Source organism: Dreissena polymorpha, chromosome 7 (genome assembly GCF_020536995.1).
Source record: "Dreissena polymorpha isolate Duluth1 chromosome 7, UMN_Dpol_1.0, whole genome shotgun sequence".
Classification (NCBI taxonomy): Eukaryota; Metazoa; Mollusca; class Bivalvia; order Myida; family Dreissenidae; genus Dreissena; species Dreissena polymorpha.
This window is the reverse complement of record NC_068361.1, coordinates 28,907,792-28,929,431: the sequence shown is the minus strand read 5'-3', so window position 1 is coordinate 28,929,431 and position 21,640 is coordinate 28,907,792. Positions and strand designations below refer to the sequence as shown.

General features: G+C 34.6%; 2 protein-coding genes across 2 annotated transcripts in view; both read right to left on the bottom strand.

The window, feature by feature from the left end:
- The window catches only part of LOC127836866 (angiopoietin-2-like), a 456,318-nt gene that overhangs the window by 139,333 nt on the left and 295,345 nt on the right, over window positions 1-21,640 (bottom strand). The gene's annotated exons all lie outside the window — the stretch shown is intronic.
- On the bottom strand, window positions 11,768-17,384 carry LOC127836867 (uncharacterized). The gene is made up of 3 exons (XM_052363508.1): window positions 16,922-17,384; window positions 14,793-15,734; window positions 11,768-12,763 (listed from the first exon to the last, which is right to left on the bottom strand). The coding sequence occupies exons 1-3, from the start codon at window positions 17,254-17,256 to the stop codon at window positions 12,709-12,711; spliced, it is 1,332 nt and encodes a 443-aa protein (XP_052219468.1). The 5' UTR covers window positions 17,257-17,384; the 3' UTR covers window positions 11,768-12,708.

The following is a 21,640-nucleotide window of genomic DNA, read 5'->3' as shown; positions in this document are numbered from 1 at the left end:
CCTAATATGTGTTTAAAACAGCGAAAAATATCCATCAAATGAATGAATTATCAAACATATTATGTGCACTGATGTGGCTCTATTATTTCTGTTTGAAAAGTTTATTAAATGTGCAAAATGAGACAGCACGCATAAGAGCGAGTTTCACAGATGCCAAAAGGCTATTATGCTGTTTATATACCATAGTAGCTACAACATTTACAAATGGCAGGTTCGAAATACTTCGTTTTCTTTACACTCATGATCGCGTTCAAAGTTAATTATACACGTTTTAATTCGCAAGTTATTTACTAAAACACGACAAATGTCAAATACAATACAGGAAATGCAAAGTAGTTTCATTAATCTATAAACATATAATGGATTGAATATAACTGATTTAATTAACGTTTTCAAACTGTTATTAAATCTCTTTCCCAGAATATGCTGTCCTATTTATGGCTGAGCTTCCTATACCATTATCGATGATAATCAGCGAGGTATGCCGATTAGAAAAATCGAGTTATCTCAATCGGACTGGCTCGGTCATTTACATAGGTCGCCATTGTGAAGAATTCTTTCATGGTATGATAACGTAGACGAGCTGCTTCGCAGCATCGTCAACAATTAATGCGAATTGACTGAAAAACCGTCATACAAACCAACCGACTGACAACGTGACCCCAATTTCCTTCCTGACCAACTTGTACATACTATATTTTTGTTATATTCCAAGTAACAATTGAACGTGTTAAAAGTATTTCAGAATGTATATAAACAAGTACACATAACTACATGTGTTCGATTATAAAAGTACACACCAAATATGTTGTAATGCCAAACTACGTATTGTCGTCGTTATATACATAACTTCTTGCTTAAAATATGAACTAAATATTTGTCACAAAATTGAGCTCAAAAAAACAAGAACAGCAAAAGCACACGAATAGCTGCCGTGTTCTATTTAATTTAAAGAGAAAAATAAATAAAAATAAGTGTAAAACTTCATCTAATGTTGTGTTTTGCACATCTGATCTTCATCTTGATTACCTATTTGACTAGTAAGATGTTGCACATTTAATTCCAGGATTCGGTTGTTTCTGTATTGCCCAACAATAATTGAGGAATTGTTGCTGTTGAAGCAGACTGAGGATGGATTGCTAACCCCATTTTTCCCTGTAGCAAGTATTGCCAGCTTCCTCGTGCCTTCGCTGTCCACCTGTATGACTTTGTTACACACACCTCCACAGACCAACACTTGGCCCGAAGCGGTCACATGAATACCACGTGGGTATTTTAGTTCAGACTCAGAGAATCAGGCCAAGATGGATCCATCTCTGTTTAGCGTGAGAAGCTTATGATGGTCACGGCCTGTTATGTACAACTTGTCCCCAGTGGGACTCACAGCACACCTGGTAACTGCAAACCAGAGAAACATCTAGACTGTTAAAGTTAGCAAAACGTGTTTACACAGTCGATGTTAATTATAACAAAAGCGAAAGCTCTGCTGAGTTTTCGGAACCTTTTTAAACATAGAACAAGGAGAATATGTGTCTTGGCGGATTATTACAGTTAAGTATTTTCTCAGTGAAGTGATAACACGATATTGTCATGAGCGTTTTCGCAACATCAATCAATATTTAGACAAAAGCTTGTAATATGATTGCTGATAGTCATTGTAAATAAAGCTCAATGAACATTCTTAAATTCATTATGCTGTTGTGGTAGTTGTTTCACGTGTGAAATGCTATGTTAACGGACATTAGTTATAATTCTATTAGATAAATCATTTATACAAAGTGTTTTGCACCAATCTTTGTGAGTATTCAACAATAAATCTATTGACCTTAATGTATATGAACGCGTCCCTCAGAATGACAGCAATGTGACTATGAAAGCAACGTATTAAGTTAAACGTGAACCTCAGTAATATCGCCTTATCTTAACATTGGTTCAGTTTCATATCCAGTAGTGATAAAGATATACATTTTCATAGAAAAAACACTCTTTTATTCTAATATTTCGCGTAAATGGGCTTTATCAGAGTTTAAAAATATGAATTCACTACATTGTTATAACTATCATGTACATCAATAAAGTAAATGTTTTACAACGTCAAAAATGACAGGAAATGACGTCATGACATCATACCTTACCATGTGATATACACATGCGCCAAAATAAATAACACACTGATGACAATTTGCTGTATGGTTCTTATACTTCATTAGAAATTCCTAGGCATGATGGAAACACAGTTGAAAGACACCTATCAAATAATGTTACATAAAATACTAAAACTCTGAGTAAACTACTAAAACATTGTTTATGTAATGAAAAGGTGTTACCCGTTGGGCCAATTGTTACCCCAGAGGCATGCTTTTAAATAAACACGTGGCAGAGAACAATAATAAGATCTAACATGCCAACTCTAAAACTTCTAACTTTCAGAGAAGACGGTTTGTACGGTAATTTACGATGTATGTCAATATAAATCATGTTTACTCTTGGACAAGGTCATTAGTTATCCAACTGGCATGATGTGATCCTACTTTGTTAAATGTTAATACGTTGTTATGCAAAATTTGTAAAACCCTAATCCTTGCGGTTTCAGAAAATAATATAGTATGAGTTTTAATCAAATGAGCTGTATATGCAGCGGCCCAGAACTAGTTGAAAGATTTCTAAAGAAGATCACACATGTATTTTTCCTTTAAAGTTTTATTGAAACTTGCATGTAAGAAGGAGATCTAGTTCAAATAAAAAGTTGAGGCACTACAGACGACGAACGACAGATGAAACAGTCCAAAAGTCTCACATTGTCCATGGCATAAATAAGTTAAAATTAACGAGCCTTGCAAGACTCGTTTTATTAGTGCATATGATAATTGCTAAGACTAATACCTACTTTAAAGGCTGCTTTCTTTTGCATAACTAGCTTTTTATAAGTAGCCAACCCATGTCGTTTTTATAATTATAATGTTTCAGGTTTAAAAGTTTTAACCATTAGACAAAAAGTCGAATGCCCACACAACAATTGTTATCTAAGAGGTTTGTACAATTTTTAGTATTCTAAAAAGTGAGTTATTGAATAAATACACAGGCGTTACGGCACTTGAATTATTTTAATTCAGCGACATCATTTTCAAAATTATTTATTTATTATAAAATAATTTTAATAATTATAAGACATATAATTTATGTATTGTACTTTGATAACCACTAACAATAAAGACTATGCTAAACATTTCACTTTTTTCCGGAACTCAGTTTCCTGTTTATATCCATCATATGTAGTGACAATCGTTATACAGGTCTCCATGTTTATATAAATCAATATTCGCAATCTTCTTGCTGTTGAAATTAGACAAAGGTATATTCAACAAATAAGCAATGAGGTTCATAATAAACATTCTAAATGATATCGAGCAGAAAGCTCTTGTTTTCTTACCTGTCCAAAAATCTGATGTATCGTCGTATAGTTTGCTGACCTGTTTTCCACTTAGTGTGTACTTGTATAGTGCAGTATCTGCAGTGACAAATAGGTCTCCCTGATTGTCAGCTATACCTCTACATACATGTAGTAATGTAAACTTTCTGACTGGCACAAGCTGGGCTGTTTCGACGGAGAGAAACTGGACCTCATGTATGGTATCATCATCCAAAGTAACAACAACCACACTGGGCGTGATTTGACATATGCACCATGGGGTAGTTGATGCAACCCAGTGACAAATCACCTGGTACTGCTTGTTAAGCAGCTTGACTTTCTTATTAATATTGTCTGTAACCAGGACATGTCCATCTGGGAGAACACATATGCAGGTGATATGGCATGTGTCTGAATCACTCGATATAATAACATCATGTTTGGACTTTCCCTTGACAGTGAACACCTGTCCGGACTGTCCTAGTACTGCCAATGCCTGCTGTATTTTGTGCTGACATTTTATATTGACTATAACGCAGAGCTCCTTATTGTCCCCAATTTTCTGCATATATTCATTGAGTTGTGTCAAGTCATTCTGAAGCAAGATGCAGTTCTGAATGGCACTCCTTATACTCTTCTTGTATTATATGTTTTTGAACGTTATAACTGCTACATGGTTCTTTGTTTTTATGATCGTATACATGTATACATTATATGTCTTATATTGAATATAAAAAAAAGAAAACCTTCGATCTTTACTTAAGCAGCTGATATTTATTCTTTTTTTATGAAGTCAAGCAAGAAAATTCGGCATAGTTATCGGCTGTATACTCGCTGAATACGTTGGTTTTAATCGAATGATGGCATGGATATGCATTAAAATATTTTATCCCATTTTCACCGCGACATTGACGAGCCAAGGCTCGCGCTTCCGGCGTTCTAAGCCTCGCAACATAAACTTCTCTGTATTAAACGCTAACCTAGTATTCTCTATATAATCTCACATAAAATTGGTATATTTAAGGTTTTTAAAACCGCTGCCGGTGAACTTGAACTAATTTTACATGATAAACAGGAATGAAAATGGCGTATAACATGAAAATAGTTATGCTCTCGATGTATCTGCTTGACAGTGGCATTTCATTCATTAACGTGCAACTCTACAAAACATATTATTAAATCAATATTTAAATTCAATATTTAATCACAATAACACATGACACAAATGTTCATCATATGATACAAAATAGTATTCTGCCATATAATACACATATTTCGGAACTTAAAGTTATTGATATAAGCAATCTTTACCTCACAATGAAGGTCGAAATAAATCATGAATGACACATAATCTGGTAGTGGAATCACCAACCCCAAGCATAAAAAACGTTCACTGTCTCATTACAAAGCCACTGAAAAAAATAAAACACAATTCCAATCGACCATTGTATCTTTAACCAAGAAGCATGGAAGATGTACGCTTCAAATTGTCGTGAAACGAAACATAATAAGCCGGCATTTTTATAAATTAATCAAATTCATGTAAAATTACTTGTGGAGCTTAAATTGTGACCTTAAACTTTCACTCACGACAATTGGATTTGTGAGTAACAAATTGTTTGGTCATGGGGAATAAAAATCCGAAGTTGTTTTAAATTCCTAAAAGGCATTTTTAAGTTACAGGGCGAAAACTATTATATATATATATAACATGTAATCTTTAATTTTTACCCTTACCTTTAATCGCGGAGAATGAAAGCTTTATTCCGTCTCTGAAAGCTTTCTCAAAATGTTCTTTAAACATACGATTCACATGTTCTACCCATGGCAAGGGCTCGAGCGTGTTTCTCTTATTCGTCACGTTTGTATCACCATCACGCTACATTAAAGAAGTAAAAGCTACGTAATTACCGCAACATGTATTTAATTAGTGAAAATATGTCTCTGTAATATATGTGTGTCTCATATACAACCGTTTCACTTCAATTGTTAATTTATTAAGCCAGAAAATGTTTGAAGCGTATCACTGGAAGCAGTTAATACGGACAAGAAACATAGTTATTATTTAATACAACTCTATACTTAAGTGCAACAAGACGACCAAAGGACCTTCGGCGTTTATCTGAGACCTTGAGGAACTTCTCATCTTAAAGTTGATTGTTCAGTAGGTTTTACTTAAGACATGAAAGGAACAATCCCCGGTAGCCTTTGTTTTTAACGATAACCATGTTTAAATTGAGACATAAATTATGTGCAAGCTTTATTATGACTGGTCAAAAGATTTGACTTTAAGATTTTTTCACATTATTGGAGAATAGCCTTATAAAGAAAACTGCTACATATCCCGGCCACCTACCTACCTGTCCCATGTTTTTCGCTGGACTTATAAAAACATTTTTTTGAAATCGGCCGAGGTATCAATAGCATTAATTTTCGTAGCATGACCAATGAACTAAAATGTGATTTCTAGAATATTATATTTTAGCCACTAAAGTAAAACAGCATTGTTACACCCCTCCCCCTCAAAAAGAGCAAGGTTTGCAACGGACCAGATTCGATTTCAACTTAAATATCATTAGAACAAATGTTCTGATAAAGTTAAATGATGAAAACTAGAGTAACACATTTTTATTCTAACCATTCACAGCAAAATGCCCCGCCCCCTGATGAAAAGTTTTCTTCAACAAACCAGAACCATGTTTGAAATCGGTCCATATGTCATTTGAACAATAGCTCTGTAAATTATTTCTCGAGGATTGAGAAAACATGTGACTTCCAGAGCGCTAACAAGCTTTCATTGTCAATAAAAAAAATTACGGAATGCCGGTGTATGCTTACGCATCGGCACTGTAAATGCTGAAAACTAACTACAGACGGCCGACGACAGACAAAAGGCTATGACAAGAGCTGAATAAGAGCACGTTGTTTTCATCTGAGCAAAAATATGAGTCACATCCGTAACAATCGAAACTACAAGATTAGCCGATGAACAACTCTTTGTTTTATGTCGAATGCCGAAGTGGCTGCATTCACTGCATAAAACCTCTTGACACGTTGTTTATGACCTTACACACATGATTATAAAAACATCATCACGAATCTCTACCGCCACTTACTTTCAAGGATAACATGTATCAGTAACAAACAAAAACGCATGAGGAATATTCCATACAAATGAGATAACCATACACAAAACATATTATTTATTTCATGTTAAATGGCGAGATATAAACAAATACAAAATGAAATAAACTCGATATGTTAAGGACATCGATTGCTGATTAAAGACAGTAAATGAAACAAATCGCCATACATTACGGACATTAAGCTGTGAAATGACACAATACATTCGATATGGTGATTCTCGCACATAAGATACACAAAAGCGAACCAAAAATACGTGTGTATTGCTATTTTAATAAAACTTGATATAATCAACTAGTAGAGATATAATTAACTTAAATTATATTTTTCTTACAACATCGCAAACAAGCATTGTACCCTTTGATGGCTCTTTATATTCAAAAGCAAACAAATAGCCTCAGTATAGTACATTATTAAAGTTAAATAGGATTTAGACGGTTACTAATATAAGTCTTGTAATTAAGGCTCACTACACATGTGATGAAGCATCTTAACAATATATGGTAAATGGATCATATATGAGGTGTGCTTTAACACCAGCATCACAGCGATATGTTAATGTCTAATAAACTCTGTATGGCACATGGGTCCGTATTCAAAAGACGCGTTACAAAACTTATATATATCAATTTGTATTTCCCTAGAGTGTATATGTTCATATAATTTGAACTAAGAACGACATAAACAAAGTAATGTCTTATCGTTATTTTGTATATTGCTGCATTTGTCGTCGTTTTTTAACAATATTTCAGTGATATTACCAAGGTCTGTTAACCACCTAGCACTTTAATTTAATTTCGTTAGCTGGTTTACAAGTACTAAGTAAACATACTACAGCCACTTTAATCAGAAGTAGAGGGACAGTTGTCGCAAACATGATTATATGATCAATACCTACAACTGTTGTGTAGCCGCGTCAAGGATCAAACACGCGGTCCTCGGATTTGCAATCCAGCGCTATTTAAACTAAGCTAGCCAGACCACTCCAGCCTCAAAACCGCTTTGACCTTAGAAATAACGACTCAGTACCTCTTATTCACGCAAGAAGTGAATCATAATGATGCTCATTTATCCCAACAGCTATACGTGAGTGGAATGCCCTTACACCTGACTTACAACAATATCCCACGTTGGCCTTTTTTAAATCTTCACTTAGCAGGAACCAAACAAAGTCGTCTGAATTATTCAACATTGGTTCAAGAGTTTGTGAAATCCTACACTTTAAGACTTGAATGCAGTGCCCTCAATAATGGCCTATTCCGAAGATAACTAGTAGACAGTCCTCTTTTCTTATGTGGAGAAGTTGAAAATGCAAATAATTTCCTTCTACATTGTCATCACCACCAACATCTCCGGAACAATCTGTTTGGAGATAACCCATGCCCTCTTACAACAAACAACCTACTCTTTGGATGCGAATACCTCAACCCTGAGCAAAACAAAACAATAATTCTCAGGGTTCAACGATATATAGTGTTGTCAAACGCTTCCCATATAGATAAATGGCAACAGCCCACCATATTTGATGTCGAATGTCCTTTCTTATTGTCCCTCGTCCTCCCACTCTGTCTTATCTCTCCTTAGCTCTATCTTTCATACATCTAAAAAACACTTCACCTCGCTCACACTCAATGTTAAAACGTTTTATCAATTGCCTTAACTGTCTACATGTGCTAACTTCTTAAACTCTCTAAGAATATCTAAGAAGAATAATTCATATAAGTTTTCAGTAACTTGTTTCCTAATCCATTAATGTACGAATGTATTTCACATGTCATGCTCAAATTGTCATTATATTAATAAATACTGTTTAAACCAAGCTAGCCATTCCTAAAATAATTTCACTTTGAAATGTTACGTTGTGTTGACACGTTTTTATAAAATGTGTCTTATATGGACATTTTCAGATTCAAAGACACAGATTACCCCTGGGATTGTATCTAAGCTTAGGGGCAGCGGAATAGCCTGAGTAACAGGTTGCGGTACTTGGTTGACATTTCTCACCAGCGATGTTCTGATGGGTTGTTGTTTGCACCACAAACCAGTTATAAACTTCTTGAAGTTGTGGCGGTCGTAAACAAAACTCCTGAAAACGGAACATTTTAAAAACCAAGGCCCATAACTTCGCAAAAATATTATTCGACCGGAACAAAACTCACACTCCATCTGTAGTTCATGTAGGTAGACTCATATACCAAAAATAACCTTAATATCCGAAAGCGTTGCGAAAATAAACCTCTTGAAGACGGACAGACGTACGGAAAAACAGTCCGTCTGCTATATAACATCCTACCGGGGGCATAAAAACAATAATAAATTACAACTCACAACGTTACGTGAACACTAATGACTTTCAATGATAAACATTTTTCAACTACAAGTCATCTTCCAATAACATAAAATCAAACGTGTTTTACAGGTGTAGCAATCATATAATTACGTAATACGGATTGATTGCAAAGCCCGTTTTTATGATTAACATAATAGTATAATCATATACAATTGGAAGAATTTCTGCTTCTTTCTTTTGCACAAGGTATATAAAAGACATAATAAATGCTTCTTCGATAAACTTATTCCCAGCACAAGCACCAATGTTATAATAATAAACATTAATCAACCATCAGCAACATAAACAATACACATTTTATGGTATTGAATAAAATTAAAATATTAACAAAATGTATTGAATGTCGTTTATAAGTCAAGAATACTTACACATCTTAGTTGGTAACTTGATATTTGCAATAATATTCGTACAAGGTACATGTATAAAAAATAACATAACCGCCTCCTGCTTGCAAGTCATTTATCACCATGAATGTCTTACAAATATGTACATTTCCGGTCTACACACTTTCCATGAATATGCGCATTTATGTAAAGGCATTAATTGATGTGTTGCATACATGTTATGTCAACTTGTTATGTTGAATTGCACAAATAAGCTTTGTCAGAGGTGTAGCAGCCATTGCAATACTTAAGTTCAAGGGCATATTAACCCATTTAAGCCTAGTGGACTCTCCTATCCTTCGAAATAGGATCAATTTATTTCCAAAATTAGGGATGTCTAGTATATTTATTTCTATATTTAGAATATTTATTACAGAAATTTCTTAAAGCAAACAGCGCAGACCCTGATGAGACGCCGCATCATGCGGCGTCTCATCTGTGTCTACTATGTTTGCCAAGGCCTTTTTCTAGAAACTAGGCATAAATGGGCTAAGAACGTTTTGATCTCTGCGTGTGAAAATTATTTCATGCACACATACAATTTATGGTATTTGCATATTTCGCCTGAGAAGTGTTGAGGTAGTCTGCTCTGCTATTTCGCCTGAGGAGTGTTGAGGTAGTCTGCTCTGCACAATATTGTGCTTCTACAATAATCATCGCTTAATTCAAATTAACATGAATCAGAAACGTGTTTAATTACTGCGCATCTAAACTTGATGTTGATGAGATGTTTTAGGTTTCGATTCAATCCCATGAGAAATTCGAGAAGACGTAAACCTCCAAACTCCAAGAACTTAACACATTAAATAATTTAGTCATAAACATTGCTATTTTCGAGGACGACGGAGTGCGTAAACCGCTGGGCATATACAGATTGTTATTCACATTTTAACTTCATGTTGATCAAGTTTGTGTTATGTTTATTGATCGCTTCAGAAATGTTGAATGAATTTGCTTTACACATTTTTAACCATTTTGTGATTCTGTCTCAAAACGGGCGCATCACTCAAGATCCGGGCCCGTATTCACCAACCCATTCTTAAACTTTAGAATAAAGAAAATACTTGGAACCAAGAAAAATGCATTCAGTGTTTGAATATATAGATGCCTCCACTGGTAATTATGTCATTAGCAAACTGTTCAACTTGAATAATTCCATAGATAGAGGTGTTTAATAACAAATTTTTCTAAAAAAATCAAGCAATTATTGAATATATCAATTTAAAGAAAATTATTTATTCATAGACTTAAGTCTAAGAATTGTTTGGTGAATAAGGGCCCTAGGCTACTAGTGTCTTATTTCGGGATGATGCGAATTACAAGCCTCATTTCAATCGCTTGAGAAGTCTGGGAAAAGTTCGCTTCAAAAATGGGCACGAACATTTTGGGTAGAAAAATCATGCCAAAAAAAATTGGATACGAAAAAAGATTTGGTTACCAAAAAAAAATTGGGTAGGAAAAAAATTGGGTACGAAAAAGATTTTGGTACGAGCAAAAATTTGGGTACGAAAAAAATTGGGTTCGAAAAATGTAGGGTACGAAAAATAAATGGAAGTACGGGGAAGTAGTACCCGTGGGGAGCATGATCCATTCAGCGAAACTGGGAGGCAGGTTGCATTATCGATCAAATATAACAAGAAATATCTTTAAAAAGATATTCGACTTGTATTTTCTGTACCACTTATCTTAAAAAAACGTTCTGTTACAGTAAAACGTTTGTGGGTTAAAACATTACGTTTCAGCATATAAATTCAAAACTTGACATGCTCTTTAATTACACCATGCTCTTTAATTTCACATACCAAACTTTATATTTCGTTGTTTCCTTTCCAAAGTTAATATGCTATGTGTACGGACGTGATTTCACATGCCCGTGTGCATGAACATATAATTTTTCTATTTTCATAATTGTTTTTTTCTTTAATTCAATACGCTTAGGCATGTTGTTCGATAAGTACGGCAATAATTCCATGATGATTCCCGAAAGTAGGTATGAGCACATAGTCGTAAGAGCAATTGAATACGTAAGTTCGCCCATGAACACATGGTAAGGTTAACTAAATCTCCACGATATGACCTAATATGTGTTTAAAACAGCGAACAATATCCATCAAATGAATGAATTATCAAACATAGTATGTGCACTGATGTGGCTCTATTATTTCTGTTTGAAAAGTTTATTAAATATGCAAAATGAGACAGCACGCATAAGAGCGAGTTTCACAGATGCCAAAAGGCTATTATGCTGTTTATATACCATAGTAGCTACAACATTTACAAATGGCAGGTTCGAAATACTTCGTTTTCTTTACACTCATGATCGCGTTTAAAGTTAATTATACACGTTTTAATTCGCAAGTTATTTACTTAAACACGACAAATGTCAAATGCAAAACAGAAAATGCAAAGTAGTTTCATTAATCTATAAACATATAATGGATTGAATATAACTGATTTAATTAACGTTTTCAAACTGTTATTAAATCTCTTTCCCAGAATATGCTGTCCTATTTATAGCTGAGCTTCCTATACCATTATCGATGATAATCAGCGAGGTATGCCGATTAGAAAAATCGAGTTATCTCAATCGGACTGGCTCGGTCTTTTACATAGGTCGCCATTGTGAAGAATTCTTTCATGGTATGATAACTTAGACGAGCTGCTTCGCAGCATCGTCAACAATTAATGCGAATTGACTGAAAAACCGTCATACAAACCAACCGACTGACAACGTGACCCCAATTTCCTTCCTGACCAACTTGTACATACTATATTTTTGTTATATTCCGAGAAACAATTGAACGTGTTAAAAGTATTTCAGAATGTATATAAACAAGTACACATAACTACATGTGTTCGATTATAAAAGTACACACCAAATATGTTGTAATGCCAAACTACGTATTGTCGTCGTTATATACATAACTTCTTACTTAAAATATGAACTAAATATTTGTCACAAAATTGAGCTAAAAAAAACAAGAACAGCAAAAGCACACGAATAGCTGCCGTGTTCTATTTAATTTAAAGAGAAAAATAAATAAAAAAAAGTGTAAAACTTCATCTAATGTTGTGTTTTGCACATCTGATCTTCATCTTGATTACCTATTTGACTAGTAAGCTGTTGCACATTTAATTCCAGGATTCGGTTGTTTCTGTATTGCCCAACAATAATTGAGGAATTGTTGCTGTTGAAGCAGACTGAGGATGGATTGCTTACCCCATCTTTCCCTGTAGCAAGTATTGCCAGCTTCCTCGTGCCTTCGCTGTCCACCTGTATGACTTTGTTACACACACCTCCACAGACCAACACCTGGCCTGAAGCGGTCACATGAATACCACGTGGGTATTTTAGTTCAGACTCAGTAGAGAATGAGGCCAAGATGGATCCATCTCTGTTTAGCGTGAGAAGCTTATGATGGTCACGGCTTGTTATGTACAACTTGTCCCCAGTGGGACTCACAGCACACCGGGTAACTGCAAACCAGAGAAACATCTAGACTGTTAAAGTTAGCAAAACGTGTTTACACAGTCGATGTAAATTATAACAAAAGCGAAAGCTCTGGTGAGTTTTCGGAACCTTTTTAAACATAGAACAAGGAGAATATGTGTCTTGGCGGAGTATTACAGTTAAGTATTTTCTCAGTGAAGTGATAACACGATATTGTCATGAGCTTTTTGCGCAACATCTATCAATATTTAGACAAAAGCTTGTAATATGATTGCTGATAGTCATTGTAAAGCTCAATGAACATTCTTAAATTCATCATGCTGTTGTGGTAGTTGTTTCACGTGAGAAATGCTATGTTAACGGACATTTGTTATAATTCTATTAGATAAATCATTTATACAAAGTGTTTTGCACCAATCTTTGTGAGTATTCAACAATAAATCTATTGACCTTAATGTATATGAACGCGTCCCTCAGAATGACAGCAATGTGACTATGAAAGCAACGTATAAAGTTAAACGTGAACCTCAGAAATATCACCTTATCTTAACATTGGTTCAGTTTCATATCCAGTAGTGATAAAGATATACATTTTCATAGAAAAAACACTCTTTTATTCTAATATTTCGCGTAAATGGGCTTTATCAGAGTTTAAAAATATGAATTCACTACATTGTTATAACTATCATGTTCACCAAAAAATTAATGTTTTACAACGTCAAAAATGACAGGAAATGACGTCATGACATCATACCTTACCATGTGATATACACATGCGCCAAAATAAATAACACACTGATGACAATTTGCTGTATGGTTCTTATACTTCATCAGAAATTCCTAGGCATGATGGAAACACAGTTGAAAGACACCTATCAAATAATGTTACATAAAATACTAAAACTCTGAGTAAACTACTAAAACATTGTTTATGTAATGAAAAGGAGTTACCCGTTGGGCCAATTGTTACCCCAGAGGCATGCTTTTAAATAAACACGTGGCAGAGAACAATAATAAGATCTAACATGCCAACTCTAAAACTTCTAACTTTCAGAGAAGACGGTGTGTACGGTAATTTACGATGTATGTCAATATAAATCATGTTTACTCTTGGACAAGGTCATTAGTTATCCAACTGGCATGATGTGATCCTACTTTGTTAAATTTTAATACGTTGTTATGCAAAAATTGTAAAACCCTAATCCTTGCGGTTTCAGAAAATAATATAGTATGAGTTTTAATCAAATGAGCTGTATATGCAGCGGCCCAGAACTAGTTGAAAGATTTCTAAAGAAGATCACACATGTATTTTTCCTTTAAAGTTTTATCGAAACTTGCATGTAAGAAGGAGATCTAGTTCAAATAAAAAGTTGAGGCACTACAGACGACGAACGACAGATGAAACAGTCCAAAAGTCTCACATTGTCCATGGCATAAATAAGTTAAAATTAACGAGCCTTGCAAGACTCGTTTTATAAGTGCATATGATAATTGCTAAGACTAATACCTACTAAAAAGGCTGCTTTCTTTTGCATAACTAGCTTTTTATAAGTAGCCAACCCATGTCGTTTTTATAATTATAATGTTTCAGGTTTAAAAGTTTTAACTATTAGACAAAAAGTCGAATGCCCACACAACAATTGTTATCTAAGAGGTTTGTACAATTTTTAGTATTCTAAAAAGTGAGTTATTGAATAAATACACAGGCGTTACGGCACATGAATTATTTTAATTCAGCGACATCATTTTCAAAATTATTTATTTATTTATAAAATAATTTTAATAATTATAAGACATATAATTTATGTATTGTACTTTGATAACCACTAACAATAAAGACTATGCTAAACATTTCACTTTTTTCCGGAACTCAGTTTCCTGTTTATATCCATCATATGTAGTGACAATCGTTATACAGGTCTCCATGTTTATATAAATCAATATTCGCAATCTTCTTGCTGTTGAAATTAGACAAAGGTATATTCAACAAATAAGCAATTAGGTTCATAATAAACATTCTAAATGATATCGAGCAGAAAGCTCTTGTTTTCTTACCTGTCCAAAAATCTGATGTATCGTCGTATAGTTTGCTGAACTGTTTTCCACTTAGTGTGTACTTGTATAGTATCTGCAGTGACAAATAGGTCTCCCTGATTGTGAGCTATACCTCTACATACATGTAGTAATGTAAACTTTCTGACTGGCACAAGCTGGGCTGTTTCGACGGAGAGAAACTGGACCTCATGTATGGTATCATCATCCAAAGTAACAACAACCACACTGGGCGTGATTTGACATATGCACCATGGGGTAGTTAATGCATCCCAGTGACAAATCACCTGGTACTGCTTGTTAAGCAGCTTGACTTTCTTATTAATATTGTCTGTAACCAGGACATGTCCATCTGGGAGAACACATATGCAGGTGATATGGCATGTGTCTGAATCACTCGATATAATAACATCATGTTTGGACTTTACCTTGACAGTGAACACCTGTCCGGACTGTCCTAGTACTGCCAATGTCTGCTGTATTTTGTGCTGACATTTTATATTGACTATAACGCAGAGCTCCTTATTGTCCCTAATTTTCTGCATATATTCATTGAGTTGTGTCAAGTCATTCTGAAGCAAGATGCAGTACTGAATGGCACTCCTTATAGAATTGTTTAGGCTCATAACTTCGTCTTTCATTTCTTTCACAGCACAATGATCGAAATCGGTTAAAATAGAGTTCACTTTAATACGCGGATCTTCTTTCGCATGTCCATTTGTTTCGTGCTCACAATTTGATATAAAAGAATATATGTTTTTACGCATCTCTTTTATCATATATCGCTCATATTCAACATATGTACCCTGCATTGACTGCATATTTGCTTCCTGCCTGTTCTTCAGACACTTCAGTGGTTCCAGAAGGGACTGAATCTTTGCTGACTGTAAGTCCGTCGGCTGTGTTTCACTTGCCTCAGAAACATTCCTCAATTCGGTGCAATGGCTGGAAGAAAAACAAATTTACATGTAATAAAATTCTAACCTGAGTTCAGTAAAGAGAAAGAGCCAACTTTGAGTTCAAAGTGAAATTTGTTTTAATAATTGATAATGCATTATAAAAACAATGCTCATATTTCGATGACCCTGAGTATCGCAACTTCATTCACACACTTAATATATCTAAGATATAAGAAATAGTTTTCACAATTTTCAGTAAGGAAACTAACATACCAGCAGGGCGAGCCTTGTTGATTTCATGATCAAGATTTTAACCAAAAGTAAACCGAAGTCCCAAACCTGCGTTCAGCATAATGAAAAATAGTTCTGTCATGGTATTACTTAAAGCATGTTTGAAATATCGTTGTCATTTCGTGTAAGAACTCAAATAATGTCTTCCAAATCGGTGTGTATACGTTCATAACAATTCGGACCCGATGCAATATAACAAGACAATCTTATGCATACGAACTCCCGACCATTGTTTATTGACCAAAACATAACAATACAAAGGCCTTACTTTTCAGCGAGGTCGATGGGTTTGTATGTGACACTTTATCTATCCATGCGGATCAATAGTCAAAACATTCCAATCATCCAAAACATAACAATATTAAAATTTGACAAAGCTTGGAACACAACCTAAACTCACTGACGCTCGACAGACCGACGGTTTCACTTTTCGAGGGGATAATCAACACATATTTAGTAAATATATCATTTAAACAAACGTTTTCAAAGTACTGTTTAAAAGTTGTAATATCCAAATTCATTGCGAGAGCAAACACAATCTATGTAGTACAATTGAATTTTTTGTATATTACCCAATTGTATTAATATATATTTACAAAACACAATGTTTATCTACCTATCATGCGAGTAAAATGATCTCTTTGAAAACTGTATAAACATTATTTAAGATAATTTAGTAAGGTATAAACTAGTAATATGAAAGCAACTATTGATAAAATAAGTCTGCTGGAAATATCATTAAAAATGTATCTATAGAACGATTTATGTTTGTTAATCATCCTTAACAAAAATTACAAATTCTTTCATACTTAAAATAAACGTTCGTTTATTGATAAATTGTTGATTTTTTTCTTAAAAATCTAAAATTTACTTGTCTTTTCAATGTTTCACTGCTAATCATTTTATCTACACATTTAGGAGTAAACAGAATTGTTCAAATACCTGTGATTTAAGCAACTACCAAACGTGCAGCACAGCTCACCGTGGACAGCACAGAATTTTTCAATATTTCTGTCGTTGTGCACTTCACACTTATATAAAAATTCCACTACTTTTTTCGATAATGGCCACTTGCTCAAGGTATTCCTTGCATGAAGCAAATGTGTATTAAACAACCGATCATGCAATTCAAAACATTTTCCACATAAAAATTCTAGACACGTTTCACAGTAAAATTCAGCGATGACCCCAATGGACCGATTTTCACAGGACGAACAACAGTAATCCTTATCTCCATTAGGACTCATTCCAAAAGTAGATATAGAAACTGTCGCCATTTTGCTTACTGACTTTAAATGTACCAAACTTATTCAACGAAATTCGTGGGTTGATTACAAAATCCACACTATGTATGTACCACAAAACAAACACACCCTCTTACAAACTTCATACAAACACTTCAAGTGTGTGTATTCATTTAAGGCAAATTATTTCGAGCTGAACAGAAACTAATATTAACCCCGCACCACATTAAGTGGATTGCCTAACACACAGTAACCACTATTAACCGCATATTACAGCATACAACACTTTACGCTGCAGCAAAGAAGGCTTGTAGTTGAACATGATACTACTGTATTCCAGATTTACATACACGTCACCGTGCAGCTTTTCTAGTTGTATACTTGCAAATGCTATGCAATGCACGTCAATATATTTATAATATGTATAGTGGAGGGCATCTACCAGATGTGTTGATCACATTTATTTACTTACATTTCTTCATAGTCGATATTATCTCCATCTGTTACGGATCATAATTACACAAGAACTTTCCCTATACGTTTCTAATTCTTTGAAAGTAGGATGCACATTGAATATCAGTCACATAATAGATTAACGTCACATATATATTTGATGTAGAATCCCTGCAGGGTTTATAAAGTATATGCAAAAGAAATATAACCATTGCAGAAAATAAATTTGTAACGTTTAATCAATTACTTTAGTTGAATTTAATTAATTTTCAAAGCAAGGCTTGTATCTACGCTACCTAGGCATTACATAAAAGAGGGACATCTCCATCTAAATTCACCGTATTAAACGGACACCATATTTAATAATTTTGTAATAATGACTATTACCGAACTAGCCCCAAATGCCATCCCACCCAAGGTGTGGAAAACAGCTACATACAAACAAAATTTAAAACGAAAGACCTCCATTCGTCATTGAGCGGTAACTCTGAGCACAATATATACATCATGTAAGTAATGTAATTAAGCACACACTTTTTATATTTTTTTACCTTGCCCTTGACACAGCTGTTCCTATATGCAATCCATTATTCTAGTTGCGTAAATTAGCAAGAGATAGGATACCTGATAGTTAACCTAAACATCTGAGAAATGTGCCTGGAAAAAAAGTTGGTTGGTTTTTTTAGGCATGGCTTCTTTTTATGTTGTTTGGTATCTACACACACTGTGCTGAAAATCTAGAGGGGATGTCAGCTTCGCAGGTGCATGACATCCTTTTAGTAAGGTCAAAGGTTAATGGGTACAGTTTTCAGTTGTTCAGGAGATGGAATACATCTCATTGTGATATATAACCAAAATTGAAAAGTTTAAGGCAGTAATATTGTCTGAAAATGAACCTGCTTGGATCTAATTAAAATTTTATCTATTCTAGTGTTCACTTATATAGGTCAAAAGGTCATTTAGTGCACTTCTATGCCAAGCCAAACATGACAACTGGCATTGAAAATCAACATAATAAGATATTATGTTCAAAAAGTATTTTTTAAACAATGGAATAGTTTTTGCTATTTTTTGTTAACTCTATGAACATATTTGTAAAGTAAAATAAAATAAAATAAAAGGATCCATTATATATAATGAAGTACAACGTACGCTTGAAAAAACTTATTACATTGTTTTAAAGTGTACATTCTTCATCCTGTTTAAACTGCATATATCTTATACTGTTGATATAATCCCTGTTGACTTCACCCGGTTATGGGCCATATGCTTGCATATGAGGCGATTTAGAGTTAAAGGTAAGATATTTTCGTCAGTGGTTAGAATCTAAGGAAGAAGAAATTCCAGAATTTGAACGTGAAGTAAGATAGTTAGAGGTTGCTTTTGAAATGAAAAGTCGCTTGAACCAAAAGGATATTCGTGACGCAAATGATAATCTTCTTGAAGCAGTCAAGGAGAAAAAGATATGTTAATTACTAGATAAATTCGACAAAGAGAAAAGTGAAGTAAAGAACTTGTCTATCTAGAATTCCTACCTCCATTTGGTTGGCATCCTTATAACGTTCATTAAAGCCCAGAGAATAGGCGAATGGGTATTGCATATTGAAGCCTTTTTCCGATAGTACGACCACACAAACTATGCCCGTTGGGATCATGTATATCTAGCAGACATAAAAGCATTAGCATATGCAGCATCTGAAGTGTTCAAATAGTTAATTGAAGGTCACTTTGTAGTCAGGCTGAAGGAAGCATTCAACGGAGTACCTGTCGACCAAACTACTGAGTGGATAAACAGAATGTGTAAAACGACATGGGGTATTATTGGAATAACAAGACAGGACGAGGCAGGAGATAGGTTTTGTATTACGTAGTCAATTAGATCTGATGTTGCCAATATAACGATGAAATTGTTCAATCAACATGACGAAGATATTGAAATATTCAAGAATAGAACAGATGGAACTCGTTCGAGAGTTTTTTCAGAGAAAGAGTGCATCAAGAAAATGATGCAGCTCTTTGGTTCATATGATATATTCGGAGTGCATGAAAAGGTGAACAGACTGTTCTCAATAGCATCTAAGGACGTTGCAACTAATGATATCAGAGATAATTTATTAACCTGGCAAAGTCGAGGTAAAACATTACTCAAGGAATTTGCAGAGAAAATGCTGAAGAGCAGAATGTTGAATTTTATGCCCCTATTCAAAAGGTACAGTCAAAACATTTCTATATCTCTATAAGTAGACAGTCAGTGAAACGCAGAAAGTGACAAAGATTTTAAAGGCTGACAAAAAGCTAATGCAGAGACTTTTCAACGCAGCTAATTCAGGCAGAGCCGTAGAAACAGCATCTGTACTAGAACATGAACTTTCTGATGTGCCATTATCATTTGCAAAGGCTAGTGGAAAAATGCATGAATGCCAGAAATCAAACATACTTCAAGTGCTTACAAAGGACAATGAAAAAGTGACGCCTCAAGTTGTTCCGACAACGACTGGTGCAACATGTGCAATAATTGATGGATACGCGATAAATCAGAGTTAAGGTATGCCTAAGGACTGTCAAAAATTTGGACAATATGCAACTGTTTTTGTAACATCTGTTTTAAGGCATTTCAGTGCAAACACTACCCGATTTGATATACTTTGGAAGTAAATCTATCAGAGAGAGTTAAGAGGAAAGGAAAGCGTCGACCTATTAGGAAGCTCGTAACAAGTCCAGTCGTTCCTCTTCCGCAAATATGGGAACAGTAAATCACACACGAAAACAATAAAGCAGACTTGACTGCATTTCTCTCAAACGAATTGCTAAAACAATAAAAAAAATCTTTCAGCAAGATCAACTATAGTTGTAGAAGGTGGATTTCCCGGTGATGTTGATTCAAAGTCGTGTACTTTTCATGCGACAAACCTATGTGTAAATCATGAGGAGGCAGATACACGGATGACATTGCACTCAAGGGACGCTATTGATAGAGGCTACAAGCTTTTAGAAGTATATTGTAGAGACACTGACGTTCTGCTCTTGCTAATATACCACATTGGAGCTGACGCCGAGGTATATATGATATCTGGTACAGGTTAACAAAGATAATGTTATCTTTTGCACACACTATCTGAAAAAATAAGGTGACAATGTCAAAAGGAACATTTTGGGGCTTCACGCATTGGCAGGATGTGACACTACGTCTACTCTGATGGAATTATTAAGAAAAACGACTGGGTGAAGTATATCGCACAACCTGATACATTGTAGGGTGTTGGTAGAGATGATGATGCTATAGCAGCTTCTAAATTTCTGTGTGTGCTGTATAGCTCCTGTCAGAGCCACCCACCAAACATTGACACATGTGGGTATCGGTTCTTTTTGAAAGCAAGGAAGAGTTTGGATTTGTTAACCCCTACAAATGATGCGCTTGAACTTCACATTAAAAAGATTAAATTATCAGGCAAAATTATGGCTATATCCCACAGATAAGGATTTTCAGCCTGATGATCCTCTTGATACTGGCGCATGGAAACTTGAAGAAAATTCATTGAAACCGGTATGGATGAGGAAACCAAAGGTCCCTGCAGCATTTGTCCAGTTAGTACCATGTGGCTGTCAAACCAAGTGTAGTACAGCACTATGTAAGTGCTATCGATCTGACCAAAGATGCTTGTTTGAATGCGCATAGGAAGCGAATGGCTGTTAAAACCCTAGATAATTATTGTAAAAGATAAGGAAATACATTAACTGTCATACTAATTCGTGTTTTGGAACAAAACTGTGAATTTATGTAACGTAGGTTAAATAAATTATCACACAAGACCACCATTATCTTCATGATGATGATACATTAGGACATAAAAGTGCCTTGAAGTCAGATGAACATTTGTTTTATTTCATAAATGGTACTTCAAGATTTTGAAATATATTACTCAATAGATCACTGGTTATGGTAAAATAATTTCTGTTTTAGTTT

Coding starts and splice junctions, on each gene's coding strand:
- LOC127836867 (XM_052363508.1), bottom strand. CDS start 17,256: ATGGCGACAGTTTCTATATCTACTTTTGGAATGAGTCCTAATGGAGAT. Junction 15,735..16,921: donor GGTAGTTGCTTAAATCACAG/GTATTTGAACAA, acceptor TTTTTCTTCCAG/CCATTGCACCGAATTGAGGA. Junction 12,764..14,792: donor TACATCAGATTTTTGGACAG/GTAAGAAAACAA, acceptor TCTGGTTTGCAG/TTACCCGGTGTGCTGTGAGT.